Source organism: Balaenoptera borealis, assembly GCF_965194805.1.
Source record: "Balaenoptera borealis genome assembly, chromosome: 2".
Lineage (NCBI taxonomy): Eukaryota > Metazoa > Chordata > Mammalia > Artiodactyla > Balaenopteridae > Balaenoptera > Balaenoptera borealis.
The window spans coordinates 29,925,375-29,949,043 of NC_138867.1; the positions used below are offsets into that span (position 1 = coordinate 29,925,375).

At 41.8% G+C, this 23,669-nt stretch overlaps 1 protein-coding gene across 5 annotated transcripts in view; it reads right to left on the minus strand.

Moving 5' to 3' along the window:
* The window catches only part of ADAMTS12 (ADAM metallopeptidase with thrombospondin type 1 motif 12), a 369,738-nt gene that overhangs the window by 71,952 nt on the left and 274,117 nt on the right, over window positions 1–23,669 (minus strand). For all 5 annotated transcript variants that reach the window (XM_082382159.1, XM_082382157.1, XM_082382160.1 and 2 more), the window contains 2 exons: window positions 16,422–16,548; window positions 5,640–5,850 (listed from right to left, as the gene is read on the minus strand). In XM_082382159.1, the coding sequence (XP_082238285.1) occupies window positions 5,640–5,850; window positions 16,422–16,548 (338 nt within the window). The remainder of the gene's footprint in view (window positions 1–5,639; window positions 5,851–16,421; window positions 16,549–23,669) is intronic.

A 23,669-nucleotide genomic window follows, 5' to 3' on the forward strand; every position in this document is an offset into this window, starting at 1 on the left:
TCCAACTGTGTTTATCTCCTTAGAAGCTGTCAAACCCTTCAGATGAGATAAATGCAGGACACAAAGCCACACTTAGAACTCATCTCAACTGGTAGTTTCAGGATTCTCAAAACCAGTTTCCGCTAGGATTATCTTACACCCTTACCTTATAATTTTGAACCTGGTACCAGGCAAATAGCTTGTCAATCTGTTTATGTCCTCCCTGGGAGTTATCTTGCCCTCATTTGCCATCAATCTTAGATTAAGGTCTCTGGGGGGAGCCCACTGAGAAAGAGGTCTGCTGCTAAATTAGTCAACTCTATCCATCCGAGGTGCACTGTGCAGTGGGGGGGGACCCCCAGTTGGCTCAGAGCTGTAGTGCTAAGAGAGAGTTTATTCAAAACCACAGTTGAGGTTTCTCAGAGAGCTTGGGCTAAAGGGATGAGCAGGGAAACAGCTAATGCTTTGGGCATAAAAACATTTAATGCATAGTCTCAGGAATTTATAAATGAATGATTGGACCTCATACTAAAACCATTTTGAAAGTAAGCTAAAACCCTTAGGTACCTGTTATTGGCTGAATTGTGTCCCCTCCAAACAAGATATACTAGAGTTCTAACTCTGGCTCACCCTCTTCACTCATACGTCAGAATGTGGTCTTATTTGGAGATGGGGTCTTTACAGAGGTAATCAAGTTAAAATGAGGTCACTAGGTTGGGCCCTAATCCAAACTGACCATTGTCCTCATGGAAAGGGTAAATTTGGATACAGAGACACACATATAGAGACAATGCCACGTGAAGATGAAAGCAGAGATGAAGGTGATGCATCTACAAGCCAAGAAACACCAAAGATTGTGAGCAAAGCACTGGGGGTTAGGAGAAAAGCATGGAAAAGATTCTCCCTCACAGCCCCCAGAAGGAGCAAGCTCTGCCCACACACCTTGATCTTGGACTTCTGGTTGCTGTGAATGAAAAATGTTGCCTGCCATATCAGTAAACAAAGGATGTTGCAGCTGTCAAGCCACTACAGCCCGCCGATGGTGAGCCCTGAGGGGACTCAGGATGGGGAAGAATAGGATCCTGGCTGGAGATAGCTGAGGTGCACATCAAAGACATGCTTTCAATGAGCCTAGACTCCTGCATCTTCCCATACATAGAAAAGTGCTAAATTCCTTAACTTGAGATATCTGGTTTTCTTTAATTAATGGTAATCTTTAGATGTTCCAACTACCTGGTCTTTGTCACAAAAACCCCTATATATGTCAATCCCAGTCTCCCAATTTATCCCTCCCCCTTTCCCCCTTGGTAACCATAAGTTTGTTTTCTACATCTGTGACTCTATTTCTGTTTTGTACAACATTGTAAATCAACTATACTCCAATAAAAATTTTAAAAAAAACACAAAACCCTACATATCCTGGCTCGTCCCTTACCTCTTTGGAGCAGTCCCTCAGAGCTACCTGAGAGGCCGTGTCCCAGGCTTAATGCCTCAGTTTTGTCCACCAAATAAAACATAACTCTCGACTTTTAGGTTGTGCATTATTTTCAGTCAACATTACAAAAATGGTGAGACAATACATTTCTATTGTTTAAGACACCCAGTTTGTAGTACTTTGTTATGGCAGCCCTAGCAAATGAATACAGTACTCTAGATAATTAAAAACAAATCAGACATGATGCAGAGAATCAGCATGGCTCCAGATTGGTTTTCTGTGAGTAGCTGTTTCAGACAAGGGTGCTCACATGTGTTTTCCAGGAAACCTGGCAAAGCATGGGCTGCTGACATCTGGGAAGGACTGAGACGTTGGCACTTGCAGAGGTCCCATGCCAAAAGAGCAGGCGGTCGAAGCTAAAGCATCAGGTGACCAGCCTCACAAGAGTGTCCTGGACCTTGAATGAATCTAGGAAATACTGAGGGTAAGCGACTCAGCGATGTCTCCTTACCTTCCATGCTCTGTCTCCCTTCAGTTTGCAGGAACTCCTATGGCCTTCACATGAATTTTGTTTGCCTGTTTGTTTTATTTTTCATTTAGCTATAGATAAGCCACTGGCACTTGCTGCAGTGCCTTCTGTTTGAAGAGCCAGGAGAGCTTGTTTGTGAAACATTTAATCTATCTGGTCACTTGTGCAAGCCAACACCCGAGTGAACAGCTTTGCACTTAATACATTCTTAGTAGCTGGGCAAATTAATTGCTTTGTTCATTTGTTTGATTGTGTGCTTTGGTCAGGCACAAAAAGGGTGGATTAAAGATCTTTGCAGACCCTGGGCAGGTCTGCTTTCGGAGGTTCCACCCTACAGCCCATCAAATATATTTAAAAGCATCTCTAGTTTCAAGTGAAATATAATCTCCTTCTGTAAAAACAATTTGAAAGGCTTTTTATTCTTTTGCCTTTGAAAATAAATATTTGGTGAGGCCAACTCATTTAATTTATGAGTGGCTCTCATTTCTCAGCAATCATTACGTAGAGTCTGGAATTCCAGCAAAGTGAGAAAAGCCGATCTACAAATTGTTTCCAAACATAATACATTTTTTATGAATACTGAGAGCTGTCAAATTGTTACATTTTGCAGACTTCTGAGATGCTTTATGCCACAGCGTTCAGAGTAAAAGCGCTGTTGCCTGCCTTCAAACCCTAGCTTCATCACTTGGAGGCTGTGCGACCTTGGACAAGTTTCTAAATATCTCTAATGCCTCAGTTCCTTCACCCGTAAAATGGGGCTAATCAGGCCATTGTGAGATATTGTGCTAATACCTATAAAGGTGCTTAATATACATACTAAATGTTTGATAAATCTTTGCTTTTAATATGTAATTTAATATTGATTTCTGATTTTCCAGTGTCCTTTGCTTTACTGGAACAATACATTAGTTGTTTTCTTTCCCCGCCCCCCCCCTCAGGTCTCAAACATTTTTGCAGGCTCATGAAAAACTTGCAGGCTCTAAGCCCTGTGCGTACAGCGCTCCCCGCCTGAAATGGCCCTGAGCTCAGGGAGGGAGTTAGATGAAAATGCAGGGGCCACCGATCAATTCTGTCAGGGGACTTGGGTGCCACTGACTGGACAAGACTTGCAAAATTAGAGTAGCGTGGAAAACAGACCCTTGTTTTCTTGCCTGATAATAAAGTTTCTATTTAGTGAATGCTTACTATTTGCTAGGCACTATGTGAGGGGCTCACATGGATTATCATCAAACCTTACAATAACTCTTGTCTTTCTAAATGAGTAAAGGCTGGGAGAGGTTTAACACTAGCTCAGTTAGGGCTTGCCAGAGCTGGAAAACCTTGACAGGGAAGAGCAGCTCATGGATTTCCCTCTTCTGCTTTCCACCTCGGTCAGCCCAGGGAGGACAATTCTACAGGAGTCTAGGAGCCTCACAGTTCTTGGGTCTTTTGACACAGTTACATTATAGCTTTAGACTCATCCAGAGTGACCCAAATGGCCCAGTACAGACCAAGTGATCAGGTATTGCTGGAACACTACTTTTCATCAATTAATGTTGATCTCAAGACAAAATCCAGACCATAAATACTATGTGTAGCAAGAATCACTACTATATCATCTCTTAAAAAAGTATCCCAGCATAGAATGTCAAAGACATTCAGCCTATTTCAGCAAAGCTCATTAGAGGGCTAATGTGTACAGACATTAGCAAGACAGCAAAGGGAAGAAAGGAAGACCCCATTCAATGAATATTTTGATGCTGATTTAACTAAAAGCACCTCTCCTGACGACATCTCTTGAATGAAGGCAGCGGCTCAGCCTCTCTGTGGACGCTGGAAACTGTATTCCATGTCTGCTGTCACTATACTATGCAGTGGCCTCTATCTGGAACAACAGACTTGCATACTTGTCACATCGTGCCAACTTTTCAGGCCCCTGTTCTCCAGTTAGGCACATCATTTTGCTCCCCAGAAACACAAACACAGTGAAAAGAATTCCTCAGCCAAATATGTAATTGCAGTCCTTTGAAAATACGTGAAGATTCTGGCAATTAGTAAATTCTACGTGACAAGAATTATTAACTGCTTTGGATGCAGCCAACGCACGTTTGGTAAACAGATTTAATGGACCAGTCACAATACCCCATTCAGCCTCATTTTGACAACACTGTAATTTACGGCAATCGAGGTTGGCAGTGGACCAACAGGTCAGGCCAGCCACAGGCTGTGACTGTACCTTCCAGGAACAGCAGGGGGGACATTCTGGCCTATTACTGATGTGTGCACACGCATCAGTAACACGCCTGCATTAGGCTGTAGGTATGTTTTCTTTACGTGTATACCTTTGTCTTTTCTTTCTTGGGGTCCTAGCTCTCCCATTGGATAAGTTCTTACAATAAAGGGACTATATCTTTTCTATTTTCACCCAGGTGCTCCAGAGAATATTCTGTACAGAATTAGAAACTAAATAAACCTAAACTGTGACTATGAGCTAATGAAATAGTTTTGGAAATAAGGTTATCAAAATGGCTGTATTCAAATGAGTGTTTTCTGCTTTCAAATAGTTATCTTCAGAAATGGAACCTCTGCTTATACAAAATTTTGAATTCTTCTTTAGATAATACTTTATAAGCTATGAAAAGCAATTGTGTTTATTTATAATCAAGTATCACTTTAAACACAAAGGTCTTATCCAAATGGATCAGATTACTCCTTTGTCCATCAGACTTAATTCTAATCAACTTTCTGTGGCTTTCTCCCGAATCAAATATTCTCCATTTCTCTGAAGGTGAGTCTGAGAGGAATTCCTAAGACTCTGGTCAATGGTAGCATTATTGTGGAAACCATGTGGCTTCCCAAGGAAGCTCATAAGAAGTCAGCATCCATCGATCAATTCTGACCTGTTGGTTTTACAAAATCATTTATTTTCTAGTCATTCCTTAGGTAACTGACTGAAATATGCATAGGGAAGCAGAGCAAGGCCCCTGGAGACTCCAGCACCCTTGGAGAAAGCAGAGGTCTACTTCTACTACAGACTCTGGGAGCACAAGGCCTGATAGTTCTGGGTGGTCCCATGGTGACCCAAAGAAAATTAAAGCCTGGGAGTCTTTCATGACCTCCTAGCCCATGAATTTCTAATTATTTGCAGAGAATTAGATCAGATTAATCTTGGGGAAATGCAACACTATTTGAATTTATGTGGCTAATACTATTACATGTCCTAAACCTTGATCAGGATTGAATAGATGGATGATGTGAGGGGCTTCTCCAAGTGGCAAGTAAACTTACTATCATGCCAAGTAGAGTGACCCGCCTTTGGTTTTTTAGTATGAAGCCTAACTACCAGTAAATGTTTGACAAACCAACTCTTGGGGTAGGTGGGGGAGCCCTGATTTGCTACCAATGGTTTAATAATGGGCCAGCAAAAATCCCGAGGATTTTTCAGTTATCTGTCGTGAGTCTGAGCGAGCAAGATCCAGCTCATCCCTGGCGGGTATTTGACCACTGGGCAGGCGAGAGGAAGATTGTGTGAGAATGGAAAACAAGCACGATAGGATACTGGGAGGTGGGAAACGCAGGAAGTAGGCCAGAGGTTATAAACGCTGGCCATTGTGCACTTCTACCCCAGGTCACTTTGGATTAGTTAGTGAAGAGGACTGGGTGGGGGGCTGACAAAGCATGAGTAACGCTGGCCTTCCTTTTGGCCCCTGAGCTCACCTCACTCCAGTTGCCCAGCGTCCAGTCCGATGGACACGAGATGTCTCTGTTGCAGGAGGTGAGGGTCTTGGGCTTCAGCAGGTGCCGGCAGTCGCGCGCCGGGAGCGCCTGTTCATCAGAGCCCACGGTCCGGATGCACAGCACGGTTCGCTTCTTCTCTCCGCGGGGCCCACACGTCGCCGAACATGCTTCCCACTCCCCTGCCCACCACCTGCAGACACACAGGGACACGTGAGAGAAGATCGCCCGGAGGAGACACACATTCAGTTCAGCCACTGGCAAGAAACTGGGAGCAGACGCTCTGATTACAGAACTGGGAGGTCCCTGAAGATGCTCCAGCCCAGCAGAGGGAGCTCTGCGGACAGGGCCCCGGCTAGATTGTCCAATCACAGCTCCGGAAGCCAGCAGACTACTTGGCATAAGTAGATGCTAAGTAGTGATGTCTGTAAATGGAAAAAAGAAAAAGAAAAAATCCCTCTCTTTTCAGTCAAGAAAACTGAGGTCCAGGTTTCTGTTGTGCAACCTCAGGAAAGTGTAGGCCTTACTCTCCACATCTGTTAAATGGATGTAATGACACTGACTTTAGATGAGTGATGTGGATGAAACGAAACAGCAGTTTATGTACAGTGCATAGGACAGAGCCTGACATAATACAAACTCGATCATTTGTAATTATTGTTCTTTGGACTTCTGCTTTTGACTAAAAGAATCCAATCAGAATCTAAGTCTCCTGTTTCTATTTCAATGTGAAGCAGGTACTTAAACACTTACTAATTTTCAATTATTTAGGAGATGATCAATCAGGGGCATGGCTTTCATTGCCACCCCTCCCCCATCTCCTTCAGTCTACCTGTTAATATTCTCACTGGTCCCTTTAATAAGAAAGGAGTAGAAAAACAAGAAACTTATGAAATAATTTCGGTTTTTGTCAGCTGTTCTTGATAAGTTGAATAGTTGAAACTGTTGGCTAAATTAATATTCTGGATTCTCCGTGGAAAAATGAAGATGTGTGCTCTTTCTCTACCTGTTATCATGGAAGATTGGCTCAAGATTCTGGGATGTGGGCCCAGTGGTTTCACAGAAGTTGCTTTTGAAAGTGGCGAGGAGCCCCCTTCGGAGCCCCCTATTTTCTTCCTTCCCCATCATTGTGCAAATCTTCCTCAACACAAAATACAGAACAGGTGTCTTGACCCAGTGTGGTTTGGGTCCACCGTTGCTACAGACGTATGGTCTGCTTATTCATCCCTCTATGCAGGAATAAAATGGAATATTTGTTTTTCAAGGGAAAACAGTACAGCATGTGAATTCCTTCATTCCTGATTTTAAGGAAACCTTCTGACCTTGAGATAGTATTGAATTTTGAAGAAGATTAAACTTTGTACTATTACTTATGTTTACAAAATATTGGATTAATTTAGGTAGAACTTCTTTGATTCTTATACTTTTAATCTCTGGTTAAAAATATTAGAAGAAAGCTCTTCCTCAAGTCTATTATAATCTTCAGTTAATAAGTAAGATTACTTATTTATTCTTTGGTGTTTAACATCTGGCCATCTGGTGTGGACAAAGAGCTAATATTGGAACCATATGATATGACACCAAATAAATGCCCACTCTATTATTCTAATTACTCTGTCCTACCTCTGACATTTCTAAGGGAGGCCAGACAGACTATCGAATAGATCAAATGCCATTCTGGAAGGGCCTTAATGTGAGCTGACTGAAAGTCTAATTTATCTAGTTACTTGCTACGTACAAGGCTTTCTGCTATGTCACTGCAAAGTGATAACAGACTTCCTTGTTTCTCTTTCTGAAATTTCCTCCACAGTCTCCTGGGGACATCTTGCATACGTTTGTCCCTAGTTTAAAGTGAAACCCATCCTCTTTATTTCCCTGCAAACGTCTTCCAGGCCCAGGACTCAGGAGCTATTGCCAAATTGTTCTCTGTTGTCCATCTCATTGTTTTCAGTGTCTGCCATAATCACACCTCTTCTAGGAGATTTATAACAGAAGACTGTTTACATGCTCTGAGTGATTGGTGAGAAAGACAATATAACATGCAAAGAACTCAGCAGGACAAAAAGCCAAGCGCACCCATTTATTCACCCCCAATAAGACAACCTTTCTGGTTTCATCGGCATAGAATCAACAACAACTTAATATGACTTTTTCCATTTTTGCCATTGATTTTTCTCTTGCCAAGAAGTCCATGACACCTGTCAAACCTAACGTACAATTGGATAATTGATCATGCATTGTCTTGGATTGTTTGTTAGTCCCTACAATTAGTCAATCTTATCATTCCAGTTACTTTGTAAAAGTCCTAAGGACTGGGTCTCTATCAGTGATTCTCACTGTATCATCACCTGGAGAGCTTTAAAAAAGTTATCAGTGTTCAGGCCCCATTGCTATATTGGATGGCCAGAATCTCTTGGGCATAGGGCCAAGGTATCAGTGTTTTTTAAGAGTTCTTCGATGACTTTCATATGAAGTCAGGATTAGAAACCACTGGTGTTATGATACCAAATAAATGGATTTGATTATTTATCTTTAAATTTTCCTACCAAAAAAAATGGACACTGTGGTTTTAGTATGAATCACGTATAAAACAGAACTGTGTGTGTGTGTGTGTGTGTGTGTGTGTGTGTGTGTGTGTTTCGAGACCCTCAAAGAACCTGTAGTTACCCTGGAAAAGTTTACTATAGTTTGGAAATCAAGTACAAAGATCTGTATCTTCTACCCACACCCATACCAGTGCTTGCTCAGGAATCTCTGACTACCAATAAACCAATAAGTTACAAAAATTAACTCTTTCTAACCCTCATTGCTCAGAAAACTGAAAGTCCTAATCTGAATTTGTTAAACTCTTGCTCAGAATAGTAATTTCCTTAAAAATATCAATTTTTATAACTACTATCTTTGTACTAATCTTTTCCCTAATAGCATTTACGTACATCCCAAAATCCAATTCAATTGGCATTCCACATTCCAACATAACAATCTTTATTACAATATAGGCACTATTGCTTCCTTGATCTTTATACACTGTGTATCCACATTCTCACCATATCCTGTTCATTCCACCTCATTTTCTCTAGCTTGCTTGTTGTCTCCCATGCACACTATGCTCATTCCTCTCCCACCTCTCATGGACTTTTCCCAGTCTCAGTGACCCCATTCCCTTCATTTAGATTGGTGGTTCTCAACCAATGGAGATTCCCACAGCCACCTCCCCAGGGGACATTTGGGAATGTCTGAAGACATTTTTGGTTGTCACAAAAGAGGGTGGAGGTGTGCTCTTGGCATCTAGTGGGCAGAGAACAGGGATGCTGCAAAATATCCTACAATGCACAGGACACCCCCCCACGGCAAAGAATTATCCAGCCCAGAGTGGCTCTAGTGCTGAGGCTGGGAAACCTGGGTTTAAATCATGAGCCATTCTTTTGGCATTGAAACCTACATGCAGCTGCCAGGGTGGAAAGAGTTTACGGAGTTGGAGTTTATGGAGCATTTTGATATGCTGGGCACCATCACAGCTGTAGGCTAGCAGAGCTTTACTTTGCTGTAAACCAAAGTTCAGAGAGAGGTCCATATAAAGAAGAGACTCAAGTGACCTCTTTCTGGAGTCAGATACACTTTCAATACCAAAGAATTTCTTTCTTGACAGGCTATTCCATCCTGGAGTGTGCTGCACAAGACTTTCATTCTGAAAGCCATTGACCATATAACACATATTTCTTTATATATAATATATGTATATATTTTTAAAATTTTTTTAATTTTAATTTTTTGGCTACGTTGGGTCTTTGCTGCTGTGTGTGGGCTTTCTCTAGTTGCAGGGAGCAGGGGCTACTCTTCGCTGCGGTGCGTGGGCTTCTCATTGCCATGGCTTCTCTTATTGCGGAGCCTGGGCTCTAGGCGCGCAGGCTTCAGTAGTTGCAGCACGCAGGCTCGGTAGTTGTGGCACGCAGACCCCACTAGTTGCGGCATGCGGGCTCTAGGGCGTGCAGGTTTCAGTAGTTGTGGCACGTGGGCTCAGTAGTTGTGGCTCACAGGCTTAGTTGCTCCGTGGCATGTGGGATCGTCCTGGACCAGGGATCGAACCCGTGTCCCCTGCATTGGCAGGCGGATTCTTAACCACTGCACCACGAGGGAAGTTCCCAACACATATTTCTTATGTTTAGATTACCAGAAGCTTTTATTAAATCTTTAAAATCTGTCTTAAGTACCCATTTGGGAAAGAACACAGAATGTCCAAATTGGATGTAGAGACAAATTATTACTGAAGGACAATAAACCAGAAATAAAAGATTAAATCTTGCACATGAAATCATTTTAGGAGGGGGAAATGACAGCTCTGAATGATGGGTATGAACTTCTCAGATAGCATGAAAATTAGGTGATAGAGGAAGATATTGCAACTTGAAATTCATATCCAAGGAAACTACTGGACTAAGCTTTCAAAAACAAATAATATTAACACAGTCATCGACATTTATTATTTATTCTTTAAAAAAGCAAATTAACTTAATTTCCTTTCTTTAATCCCCTTGTGAGTTTGCAGGCATGATTTAGCTTTGAAGTTAGAACTTTCTGCTTGTTTATAACATTTTCATTGTGTTTTAATGTGTGAGAAATATTGTAAATTTTGGGAATCTGATTTTACCAAAAGCTGTTCATCCTGAGATCCTGGGCAGCAACAAGGTGTACTAGCACCAGCATAGAATTCTCAGTAGACCAATCTAGGTTCAAATCTAGACTCTACCACTTATTGCTAAGTGACTTGGGAAAATTTTTGTGAAGACTTTAGTGTCCTCATATGTACAATGACATAAAAGTATCTACCAATCAGGATTGCTAACATGAATAAATTGTTTGGTAATATGCAAAGGGCTTGAAACAGAATGGGTTCTCAATCCAGAAATTACGCTCCTTGGTATTTACCCAAAGGAGCTGAAAACATTTTGTTCACACAAAAACCTGCATATGGATGTTTACAGTAGCTTTACTCATAACTGCCAAAGCTTGGAAGCAACCAAGATGTCCTTCAGAAAGTGAATGGATATTCAATCCAGACAATGGAATATTATTCACACTAAAAAGCAATGAGCTATCAAGCCATCAAAAGACACGGTGAAACCTTAAATGCATATTACTCAGTGAAAGAAGACAATTTGAAAGGTTATATACTGTATGATTCCCACTATATGGCACTCTGGAAAAGGCAAAACTATGGAGACAGTAAAAAGATCAGTGGTTGCCAAAGAAGGGAAGTAGAGATGAACAGGCAAAGCACAGAGGATTTTTAGGTAGTGAAAATACTCTGTATGATAACACAATGATGGGTACATGTCATTATACATTTGTCAAAACCCATAGAATGTACAACACCAAGAGTGAGAACCCTATGGTAAACTACAGACTTTGGGTAATTATGATATGTCAATGTAGGTTCATCAATAAAAAAGTAAATAAATAAAGCAAAAGAAGAAAGTAAAAATAGTGGGTTCTTAAAAATTGTTAGTTACTTCTCTACCACCTGGGAACACTAACCACCCTCTACACCCTGACTTTATCATGAATCTTTTGGGAAGCTGAAATGCAATCATAAAGAAGGACTTCTGTAAATTAACCATTATGTTGGAATATTTCATGGCATTCTATTTAGCTTATCATATGCTACTTCAGAATGCATTTTCAAAAATTGTACCTGTTATGTGCTGTATTTACTTAACATTTTCAGGAGTCAAATATCTCTAACCAAGTTAGAGAGCCTTATCTATTTCAACAAAAATGAACTGCGTAAGAGAAGCACCATAGGTGAATTTGCCAGTTGTTATTTTGATAAAGATTTAGTCCAGATGCATTAAATAAACAAATACAGATTCAGGGAAAAGAACACATATACAATACTAGGATAAATAAATATTAAAAATGAAATTTCAATAAAATTAGCTAGCTGGGATCAAGTAGAGGTACCATAAATTTTAAACATAAATGTATGTATGTATGCATGTAATTTTGTGTGTGTGGTGTGTGTATCATCTTCAGTATAAAAAAATAAAAACAAGGGCATACATTTTACTTTCCAGTTTAAAAAAACCGCTACTGGGGGACTTCCCTGGTGGTCCAGTGGTTGAGAATCCACCTGCCAATGCAGGGGACATGGGTTCAATCCCTGGTCCAGGAAGATCCCACATGCCGCGGAGCAACTAAGCCCGTGTGCCACAACTACTAAGCCTGTGCTCTGAAGCCTGCGAGCCACAACTACTGAGCCCACGTGCCACAACTACTGAAGACTGCGTGCCTAGAGTCCGTGCTCCGCAACAAGGGAAGCCACTGCAATGAGAAGCCCGCGCACTGCAACGAAGAGTAGCCCACGCACAGCAATGAAGACCCAATGCAGCCAAAAAAAATAAATAAATAAAAATAATAATAATAAATTAATTATAAAGTTAAAAAAAAACAACACCACTATTGGGATCATTAATATCCCTCTCTGAAGGCTGTGCCTTTAGCCTGAGGTCTGAACTGGGTAAATTCAGCCTTGATCTGCTAATTTGTTGATCTCGAAGTATCACAAGCTGGAGCCCACGCATTAATCATGTACAGAAACTCAAGAAACTCGGAACTTGGGAAATAGATACCAGACAGAGAGAAATCAAAACAAAAAATGCTACCAAATCATAAGGATTTAAAAAGACTTGTCAAATTGCATATGCTTTGCTCTTCTTCCGTAAGTATAATCTTCAAATTGTTTAGAGGGAATCGGAGGAAATTATGTTTCCAACACAACAGCAGAAACTGGAAATAGGATGGATTGTTTTCCTCTCTTGAAGTACAATGGTGTAGAATGGCAGAAGCAGCAGCTGCAAAAATGATCACCAGCTCACCAAGAAAACCTGGGCACCGGCTGTCACACTTGTGCTGACTGGGATAGCACAGTGACTGCCCGGTAACCTGGCTCCAGGTATTTGCAGCCGTCAGCACTTCCATTCCAAATGCCGGGGCTTCATTACTGATCTTGTGGGAGGGGGTTGTGTAATTGGTCCATTCCAAAATTTTGCTCTGAATCAACAAACTGCATCCATGCACTCAGCTTAGGAAGCCACCCAGGAAAACAAAAACCCAAAGTATTGTTTACCTTGTTCTAACAACCCGCTCTTAGAACTGAGAGATAAAGAGATGTCAGGTAACCACAAAGCCCCAGGGAGGACAGGGACCATAGACAGCGATGAGGAGGCAAGGCGCTAGGACGGCATCAGATGCCTGCCTGCTGGTCCCAGCCCTGACAGCAACAGGTCCGTCTTGCTGGTGTGCGTGTATCTCACATAGCCCTCCTGGCTGTTAGCTTCCTTAGGAAGTGACATGTTTGTGTTACTTCAGAAAATCCTTTGCCACATGCTCTGAGGAAACCCTAATCACATGGTTTTCCAAGCTTTGGTGCTTCTATGACTTGGTGGAGGGATTGCCTCTGCTCTCCCCCTGCTTTTACATTCTGCTTACATTAATTAGCATGCTGCCTGTGTTAGTTTCCTAGGGCTGCTGTAACAAATCACCACAAACCAGGTGGCTGAAAACAACAGAAATCTAGTTTCTTGTAGTTCTGGAGGCCAGACATCCAAGTCAGCATTACTGGGATGAAGTCAAGGTTTTGGCAGGGCTGTACTCCCTTCGAAGGCTCTAGGGAAGATCCATTCCTTGTCTCTTTTCAATCTCTGTTGGCTGCCAGCACTCCCTGGCTTGTGGCCCATCACTCCAATCTTTAGGCCAGTGTCTTCAAATCTTTCTGCTCCAATTTGCTTCTCATGTGTGTGTGTGTGTGTGTGTGTGTGTGTGTGTGTGTGTGTGTGAGAGAGAGAGAGAGAGATAGAAAGTTCCCTCTGACTGTCCTATAAGGACACTGTGATGGAATTTAGGGCCCAAGTGGGTAAGCCAGCATAATCTCATTTCAAGACCCTTTAACTTAACCACACCTGCAAAGACCCTTTTCCTAAATACGGTAACACTTGCAGGTTCTGGGGACCAGGATGTGGATATCTTGGGGGCTAGTTTTTAGCCACCATATGACTACACTCAGGGCCAACTTCAAGTCCCCAGAGCTCAGCCTGTATCACTTAAGAATTCCTCTATCAAGGCTCCTCCTCTGCGTCTACCAGGCTACAGCCTCAGCTCACCTCCTGTCTGCCAGCCTCTGGACTCTTGCCCCAGTATCTGTCTCCTTCTAGTGCTGGTTGTATCTTTTTTTTTTTTTTAAATAAATTTATTTATTTATTTATTTATTTTGGGCTGCATTGGGTCTTCATTGTTGTGCGTGGGCTTTCTCCAGTTGCAGCGAACGGGGGCTACTCTTTGTTGTGGTGCATGGACTTCTCATTGTGGTGGCTTCTCTTGTTGCAGAGCATGGGCTCTAGGCAATTGGGCTTCAGTAGTTGTGGCTCACGGGCTCAGTTGCTCCACGGCATGGGGGATCTTCCCGGACCAGGGCTCGAACCTGTGTCCCCTGCATTGGCAGACGGCTTCTTAACCACTGCGCCACCAGGGAAGTCCCTAGCACTGGTTGTATCTTATTATAGAGTCACCTTCAACTAGAAAGTTTGTAATTAGAATGCAGAGGTAGGTAAAGATAACCACCCTATAGGAACTGAATTCTGAAAATAGTGAAGCCAAGATTTTAGCTACAGGTGAATAAGAAAATGTCAGATACCGATTGATGTCTCTTCTAAAAGAGAGAGCTGCTACAATCTTTCCACAATCTTCTTTGACCGTGTTGCTTTTATGAACACGGCTAATATCCCCAGCTATACCTGGCCCCAGCAGGTGAGTGCCTGCATCAAATCTTCTGGTGCCCACCACACCTAGCAGAGTGCTTGCTTTGCCTCAGACACAGGTTGAGTGAGGGGTGAGGTGCATGCCTCTTTGAAGAGTCCGCTGTATGTCGCCCTGCTGCAGGCTTAGAGCTAGTTAGCCTTGAGTATTAGGAGCTCTGCCTGGAACCAGGTACCCAGACACATATCTCTTATTATATCACAATATCACAGTGCTCAGTAAATGGTAACTGTTATATGGTTATTATACCTGTCGTATCTCTCATGGAAAATAATGAATGCTTAACAAATGTCTGCTGGTAATATTAAGGCCCAGGCAGACTAAGTAAAATAATAAAAATGAGAACCTGAACCCCAGGGATAAAATTAGCTTCAAGAAATAAACAGCTGTGGTTTTAAAAAGGTAGCCACTCCCCAGGGAGGGTGGCTTTGAAAAGTGAGGTGAGAATCCCAGGCGTGTATGTAGTGGTAGTCAGCTAGTGAGGGCAAAAGGAAGCAACTGGTCACAGTCATTAACTCTGAGGGAGAATAAGTATGCTGGAAGCACATAGCATGGTAGGCTATTGATTAGATAAGGCTAGCGATAAGAAACGTTCCTCTTTCCTGGCTCGTTCTTCCCTAAGAAGGATTTATAGAAACTGCGATTACATACAAAACTTAGAGGGGCCAAATCCTGTGCTCAAGTCCCTAGTTCTTCCCAGCAAGAGAGTTACAGGGAAGAGCGGCAGCGAGGTGAGGGGACAGCAGCACCCCTGTCCTGCCTCAGTGGAGGTGGGTCCAGCTCTGGACCTCACAGCCCGCTTTGTACCTGGAAGAAACCACAGAACTGGAGAGAGAATCAACCTGACTGAGATGAGAACTCCCTGGCCTCTGGGACCTCGCGTTCGAGCCTGTAAGAGACTGACACTGTTTGCCTTAACTGACTTGTCTAGACTCTTCTTTTTGACCTACTTCTCTGGCATTTATCCCATTCTTCCAGCTCTTCTTTAGAATTCAGCCTGTCACTTGGTAGATTGATTATGCCAACTAGCTCCCTCCCCTTAAACTGAACTCTTCTTAATATGTCTTCTTGGGACTGGAGTGGAATCTGCAAGTGAACTACATCCCTGTTTAAGGACAAGAGAGAATGAAGACACTCCCCAGAATTAATTATTTCTTTCCTTTCTTCTCTCTTTTCTTTCTCTCTCTCTTTCTTCCTCTTCCCCACCCCTCTTTCTCTCTCTTTCTAACAAAAGCCCCTCATAATAACATCCCAGCTACCTTCTAGAATCTTGAACCAATACGATTAGGAGCAAGTGAATACCTGTATAACAGTGGTTCTCAATCAAGGGTGTTTGTGCCCCCAGGAGACATATAGCAAACAATGTTTGGAGACATTTATGGTTGTCACAACCTGGATGGGGAAGATGGAATGCTACAAACATCTAAATAGACGCAGGCCAGGGATGTTGCTAAACATTCTGCAATGCACAGGACAGCCCCCTACAAGAAAGAATTATCCAGCCCCAAATGCAGCAGTGCTGAGTTGGAGAAAGCCTGGTCTGTATGTCCACTCTTTCAGGCAGCGATCTGAAGGTGTCAGCATATAATCTGGAAGCTTCTGTTGCACTGGTTGGTAAATGCTCTTGGAAAAGCCAAGCCCAATTAGCTAAAGAATTTTTGGATGATTTACATACCATTCTCTTTAACAGCGCTTTGGGACTTAAGTCTTACCAAATAATTAAACACAGATCACACAAGCTTTGTAAGAAATACTGCTCTCTGGGGAGAAAATGTCCCTTTCACAGCTTGTCACAGTTTCCAACAGCATAGCCACAGAAACCTGTGACAGCTTTCCAGTATTTATTCTAATAACAAAGCCACACAGCCCTCTTGCAGCACCGAGCCCTGGATTACTGTTAAACCAGCCACCACTGTAGGCACACACAGATCTCCAGCTGTTACCGACACTTACCTGGGTGGACAATCCTTTTCATGGCACTTCTTCTGTCTCCCATTGGGTTGTGTTTCTGGGTCACAGAACGTAGCTTTCACCATCCCGCGACCCTTCTTCACGCAATGGGCAGTCTGGCGGCGTATACCTGGGAGTCAGGAAGAACGGTTCACATATATTAAATCCCGAGCCTACATTCTCAGTGTCAGGTGAGGCCCCTGGTCATGCCTACAGCTGATGGGAAGGCTGTCCATAAAGTATTTGGTTTTAACGTAGGGATGAGGAATGGGGACCTGTTATTCTCTCTGCTCATGCTGCAGAAGGCAATGGGTGGAAAAGATCTTGCTTAGGAAGGACCACGGATAATATAGGCAGATTAATATATAGTCTAATATAAAGATTACAATCTAGCTTTGGAGACAAGACTAACACACATATGACAAAAAAAAAAAAAAACCAGGAAAAAAAAAAAGGTGAGATTTATATAATGAAAGCAGATACCATCACCAGTTGTTGTAACACAATCATACATTATTATTTTAATGAAGGAATGGAGGAGTTGGGCGCTTTATATTAGTTGGAGTTCATAAACTCTGAAAGACAGGAATAAAATTCAAAATAATGTTGTGAAGTTTGAGAGGTTATGTTTTTTAAAGTAGAGGGTTTTGATAGCAGGGATTGATACTACTGCTGCTTTCTGAAATCGGGCTGGTAAGTAAGTAAGTAAGAGAAGCACACAGGAATGGCCAGGTCCACAGGCAAACAAAGCACATGGGCGGGCTGGATTTGACTTCGGATATATAACAATAGTTAACACATGTGGTGCTTGCCTTGCCCAGGGCACTATTTGAAATTGTATATGTGTATGTGTATGTGTGTGTGTGACTACCTATATATTCCCGAGACAAATATATATACATATATAAGTGTGTGTGTGTGTGTGTGTGTGTGTGTGTGTGTATAATGTAGTACCTATTATCCATCATGATATATAATGACTGAAACCGCACAACAATTCAATGAAGTCAACACTATCATTACTGCTATTAGACAGAGGAGGAAACGGAGGCACAGTGAAGTCACATAGGTTGAGAAGGGAACAGAAAGGATCACTGGCTTTGCTAGCAGCTAGGACATCATTAGCAAGAGAACGCAGAGGAGTGGCCAGAACCTCACGGACTAAGAGGTAAAGGGCAGTGAGAAAGAGAGTCATCAGCTCTCCCGAGAGGGCTAATGCTTTTTTCCATGTGAAATGTGAAAGGCTGGGTGAGAAGACTGAAGACGGAGGCCCCGGGGATGGTGCCATCAGTCTGCACGGAGGGGGGCACCCTGAGCTCTCAGGGCATCCAGGCCTTGAGTGGGCTCACTGGTGAAGCCCAGAATTCGAAAGGCCACGAGTGCACCAATAAGCTAGTCACCTCCTCACTTCAGCGCCAATGACCTGGAGGGGCTTCCCCACAACCACAAGGCTGGTGGGACCCGAACTGGGGCAGCTCCCCTACCACCTACCACCTCACACTCCCTCACGTGGACTCCTCCAGTCTCCCGGGCTGGCTCGCATACTCAGATGCCAGAGATTGCATCTCGCCATTTAAAAATGTCAGAGGGAGTTGCAGAACAGTAAGTGAAGCCTTTAAAATGAATCAACGATATTTTATTGTTAAATCAATGCTATTTTATTCTTTTAAAGAGATAGGTAACCTTTCAACCACTCAGGCTTTCTCAACTGATAGACTACGTGTTCTTTTTCTTTTGTCATATAAATAAAGCACTACGAACAGCTGGAAGCAACATTATGAAAGAAACTTTCATGGCACAATGAGTGAGTCATTGTCTGGAAAGACACGAACACCAAGTCTTAGACAATATGAGTGGAGTGGAGACCGAAATGGTTGAAGCCAGGAAAGCTGACATGTATCTGCCATCATAGAAGAGAAAAAAGAAAAAGCTTAGCTTTTAGAAGTTTCATTAAAACTTTGGGTACTTTGGCAAATTCTTGATGTCAAAAATAAAAGGCAACTGTCAGGTGACTCTCAGAGGTTGGAAACATCCCCCAAAAGCCTTGTTTCTGTGCATGAATAGCAAAGATAAGCACGCTCAGGGCTTGACTCCAGAAGTAGTAGGAGGGCACAGAACATTATAAAAAGTCTCCGCCAGGAAGTTAATAACATTTCATGGGCCAATCTGCTGGACCAGCAGCCAGATGAACAGATGGACGGGCCAGGCAGATACTGCCAAGTGCATGGAGGAAAATTAATAACAACGTGACAGGGTTTTTCTGTTGGAATTAACGGTCGTGGTGACCACTAACCTTCTATTCTTCTAGCTTTTGAGTTCTCACTTGACAGATACAAAGCTAAGCCCAAACCCTCCAATGAGGGGCTCCAGCTCAGAAGCTTGATTTCTCCCATGTTATAGGAACACAATACCTGGCCAGGTGCTTCTGCCTCTACTTTGACGCTTGTGTGTTCATTTGGTAAAATTTAATCTATAATTTCATTCCTTATCAAATTCTGGTTAAATAAATAAAACAAATAAATAAAATCCAAGGGTCCTGGGTTCTAGTCTCTACTTTTCCTTCTACCCATCACTTGGATAACTGCAGGAAAATGAGAATAATGACATTCAGACTGTTTAAGGGCAGGATGCTGAGTTAGTTGATTTCTGGGAGTGTCTTCCACATTTAAAAATCTATAATCCATGACGGGAAGATAAAGTTTAATCATTGAAAACATTGGCTAATAAGAGGATTCTGGTTAATGTAATTTTACCATTAACTTGGAAAATAGTTTGTTGCAACTGTTGTCAGAAAGTTTCAAAATTATTAGTTCATATTGCCTTAGTAAATGGGAATATGACAAGTTGTATTTTCCAAAGATGGCTACAACAATAATCTCTCATCTGGCATGTTCTTCTACAATGTGACCATGATATCACTCCATCTTGACATGGAGTCTAGTTACCCTGGTCTGGGACTGAATGCAGAAATGAAGTTGTGTGAGTTCAGAGGCTAGGTCATAAAAGACCATGCAGCTTCTATCTGATTCTTTTGGATCTGTCACTCTCAGGAGCCTCTGCTGCCATGGGGTAAGAAGCCTACACCCTTGGAGAGGCCAGGTGTAGGTGCTCCAGTTGACAGTCCCCGATGAGCCATCCAGCCCAGGTGTCAGTCATCTGAGCACAGAAGCCTACAGATGACTCCAGCTCCCAGGCATCTGAGTCGTTCTTAGCCATCTAGGTCTTCCTAGGTGAGGTGCCAAACACTGCGAAGCTAAGACACACCATCCCCACTGCATCCTGTCTAAATTTCTGACCAGGAGCATAGTAAAATGATGGTTGAGTTACTATACTAAATTTAGGTTGATACGTTATATAGCAGTAGTAAGTGGAGCAGTACTCAATAAATGCTAGCTTTCCTCCTTTCTCAAGTCAAGACCCAGAGCTACCATCCAGCTTGGCTTGCTAGGATACTAACCACTACTGACTTTATTGACTTTTCATTTCATCCTCTCCTGTGCTACACCTTTTTCTGTTTCCACTCCAGATTCCTTCTGCAGCTGCTTGGAACCCTGGGAAGCTGATGCTATAGATTGCTGTGGCTTCCAGTTGGATTTGGGGAATGGAGGCACTGTCTCTTAGGATAACTGCTCCTTCTTTTACTTCTTCAGGCCTACGATGGTAGCCTTGTTCCCCCAATCGTCTACTATTAATGGACAGAGGTAATGAATCATCTTTCTTGGTTTCCCTAAGTCCTACCCACACCTTTGAAAGTAGTCAAGGTATTCCGTTTGGGTGTGCAGGGCACCCTGACTGATAATGTCTCCTTCGCAGTAAAAAAAATCAAACCATCAATCTTGAGTGACAGAGTCATTAATTAACTCTGTAAACCAACTGCTGGAATAACAGAATCTTTCTTTGACATAGGATATTGTAATACCTCTTGTGGAGGGGGTTAGAATGAGGTCATCCTATTAAAAGCAGTGATCATGATGTAACACTGCAAATGCAGAAAGTAGAAGAGCTTAAGGCTGAAAATGTATGACCTTGACATTTCCCTGGAATTCAAAAAAGACAAACGATATTGGCTTTTAATCTGGCTTTGCCTTTGGCCCCTTTCTCTTACACATTGAACACAGCCCCCAAAGAAATTCTAGTTAATTAAGGATGCCAATCAATATATTGGCCCAGAACTAAGTTAGCTGCTTATCTAGAAGTATTTACTTGAAAAGGGCATTAAGTGGAAATCAATCACATTCTAAAATATATGACAATCAAATTCAAAATGTTATTTATAGAGGATTCTGAGTTGCTTTCTCCACATAGCAATGAGAGCGTCGCCATGCAGCTGTAAATATTTGGTAAATCTTATTAGATACTAGCAGTGAGAGATCAGTTAAGACCTTTTACTTTTTAAGAATTATCTTCAGGAATTAATCACCAATGCCTAAGAATTGAATCAACCATGCCCGTGTAGTGAAGCCACCATTAAACTCCAAAAGGAGGGGTTTCAGAGAGCTTCCAGGTTGGTGAAGCAGAATGCCTCCATGTGCCACGGTGCTGGGCTCCAAACTCCAAGAAGATTGAAGTTTCTTTGTTCTCGACCTAACGCTATGAATCTCTTCATCTGGCTGTTGGTACCTGTGCTTTAAAATCCTCGGTAATAAACCTCTCATCTGCCGCGTGGTTAACAGGGTCTTGGTGCTTCGGCCGGGTGTCAGGCCTGTTCCTCTGAGGTGGCAGAGCCAAGTTCAGGACATTGGCCCACCAGAGACCTCCCAGCTCCACATAGTATCAAATGGCGAAAGCTCTCCCAGAGATCTCCATCTCAGTGCTAAGACCTAGTTCCACTCAACAAAAAGGAAGATACAGTGCTAGACACCCTATGCCAAACAACTAGCAAGACAGGAACACAACCCCACCCATTAGCAGAGAGGCTGCCTAAAATCATAATATGGTCACAGACATCCTAAAACACACCAACAGATGCAGTCCTGCCCACCAGAAATACAAGATCCAGGCTCATCCACCAGAACACAGGCACCAGTCCCCTCCACCGGGAAGCCTACACAACCCACTGAACCAACCTTTGCCACTGGAGGCAGACACCAAAAACAATGGGAAGTACGAACATGCAGCCTGTGAAAAGAAGACTCCAAACACAGTAAGTTAGGCAAAATGAGAAGACAGAGAAACACACAGCAGATGAAGGAGCAAGGTAAAAACCCAGCAGACCAAACAAATGAAGAAGAAATAGGCAGACTACCTGAAAAAGAATTCAGAAAAATGATAGTAAAGATGATCCAAAATCTTGGAAATAGAATGGAGAAAATACAAGACATGTTTAACAAGGACCCAGAAAAACTAAAGAGCAAACAAACAATGATGAACAACACAATAAATGAAATTAAAAATTCTCTAGAAGGAATCAAGAGCAGAATAACTGAGGCAGAAGAACAGATAAATGACCTGGAAGATAAAAGAGTGGAAATAACTACTACAGAGCAGAATAAAGAAAAAAGAAAGAAAAGAATTGAGGACAGTCTTTGAGACCTCTGGGACAACATTAAACGCAATAACATTTGAATTATAGGGGTTCCAGAAGAAGAAGAGAAAAAGAAAGGGACTGAGAAAATATTTGAAGAGATCATAGTTGAAAACTTCCCTAATACGGGAAAGAAAATAGTCAATCAAGTCCAGGAAGTACAGAGAGTCCATACAGGATAAAACCAAGGAGAAACATGCCAAGACACATATTAATCAAACTATCAAAAATTAAATACAAAGAAAAAATATTAAAATTAGCAAGGGAAAAACAACAAATAACATACAAGGGAATCCCCATAAGGTTAACAGCTGATCTTTTAGCAGAAACTCTGCAAGCCAGAAGGAAGTGGCAAGACATATTTAAAGAGATGAAAGGGAAAAACGTACAACCAAGATTACTCTACCCAGCAAGGATTTCATTCAGATTTGACAGAGAAATTGAAACCTTTACAGACAAGCAAAAGCTAAGAGAATTCAGCACCACCAAACCAGCTTTACAACAAATGCTAAAGGAACTTCTCTAGGCAGGAAACACAAGAGAAGGAAAAGACCTACAAAAACAAACCCAAAACAATTAACAAAATGGTAATAGGAACATACATATCGATAATTACCTAAATGTAAATGGATTAAATGCTCCCACCAAAAGACATAGCTTGGCTGAATGGATACAAAAACAAGACCCATATATATACTGTCTACAAGAGACCCACTTCAGACCTAGGGACACATACAGACTGAAAGTGAGGGGATGGAAAAAGATATTCCATGCAAATGGAAATCAAAAGAAAGCTGGAGTAGCAATTCTCATATCAGACACAATAGACTTTAAAATAAAAACTATTACAAGAGACAAAGAAGGACACTACATAATGATCAAGGGATCAATTCAAGAAGAAGATATAACAATTGTAAATATTTATGCACCCAACATAGGAGCACCTCAATACATAAGGCAAATGCTAACAGCTATAAAAGGGGAAATTGACAGTAACACATTCATAGTAGGGGAATTTAACACCCCACTTTCACCAATGGACAGATCACCCAAAATGAAAATAAATAAGGAAACACAAGCTTTAAATGATACATTAAACAAGATGGACTTAATTGATATTTATAGGACATTCCATCCAAAAACAACCGAATACACTTTCTTCTCAAGTGCTCATGGAACACTCTCCAGGATAGATCATATCTTGGGTCACAAATAAAGCCTTGGTAAATTTAAGAAAACTGAAATGGTATCAAGTATCCTTTCCAACCACAATGCTATGAGGCTAGATATCAATTACAGGAAAAAATCTGTAAAAAATACAAACACATGGAGGCTAAACAACACATTACTTAATAACCAAGAAATCACTGAAGAAATCAAAGTGGAAAACAAAAAATACCTAGAAACAAATGACAATGAAAACACGACAACCCAAAACCTATGGGATGCAGCAAAAGCAGTTCTAAGAGGAAAGTTTATAGCAATACAATCCTACCTCAAGAAACAAGAAACATCTCAAATAAACAACCTAACCTTACACCTAGAGCAATTAGAGAAAGAAGAACAAAAAAAACCCAAAGTTAGCAAAAGGAAAGAAACCATAAAGATCAGATCAGAAATAAATGAAAAAGAAATGAAGGAAACAGTAGCAAAGATCAATAAAACTAAAAACAGGTTCTTTGAGAAGATAAACAAAATTGATAAACCATTAGCCAGACTTATCAAGA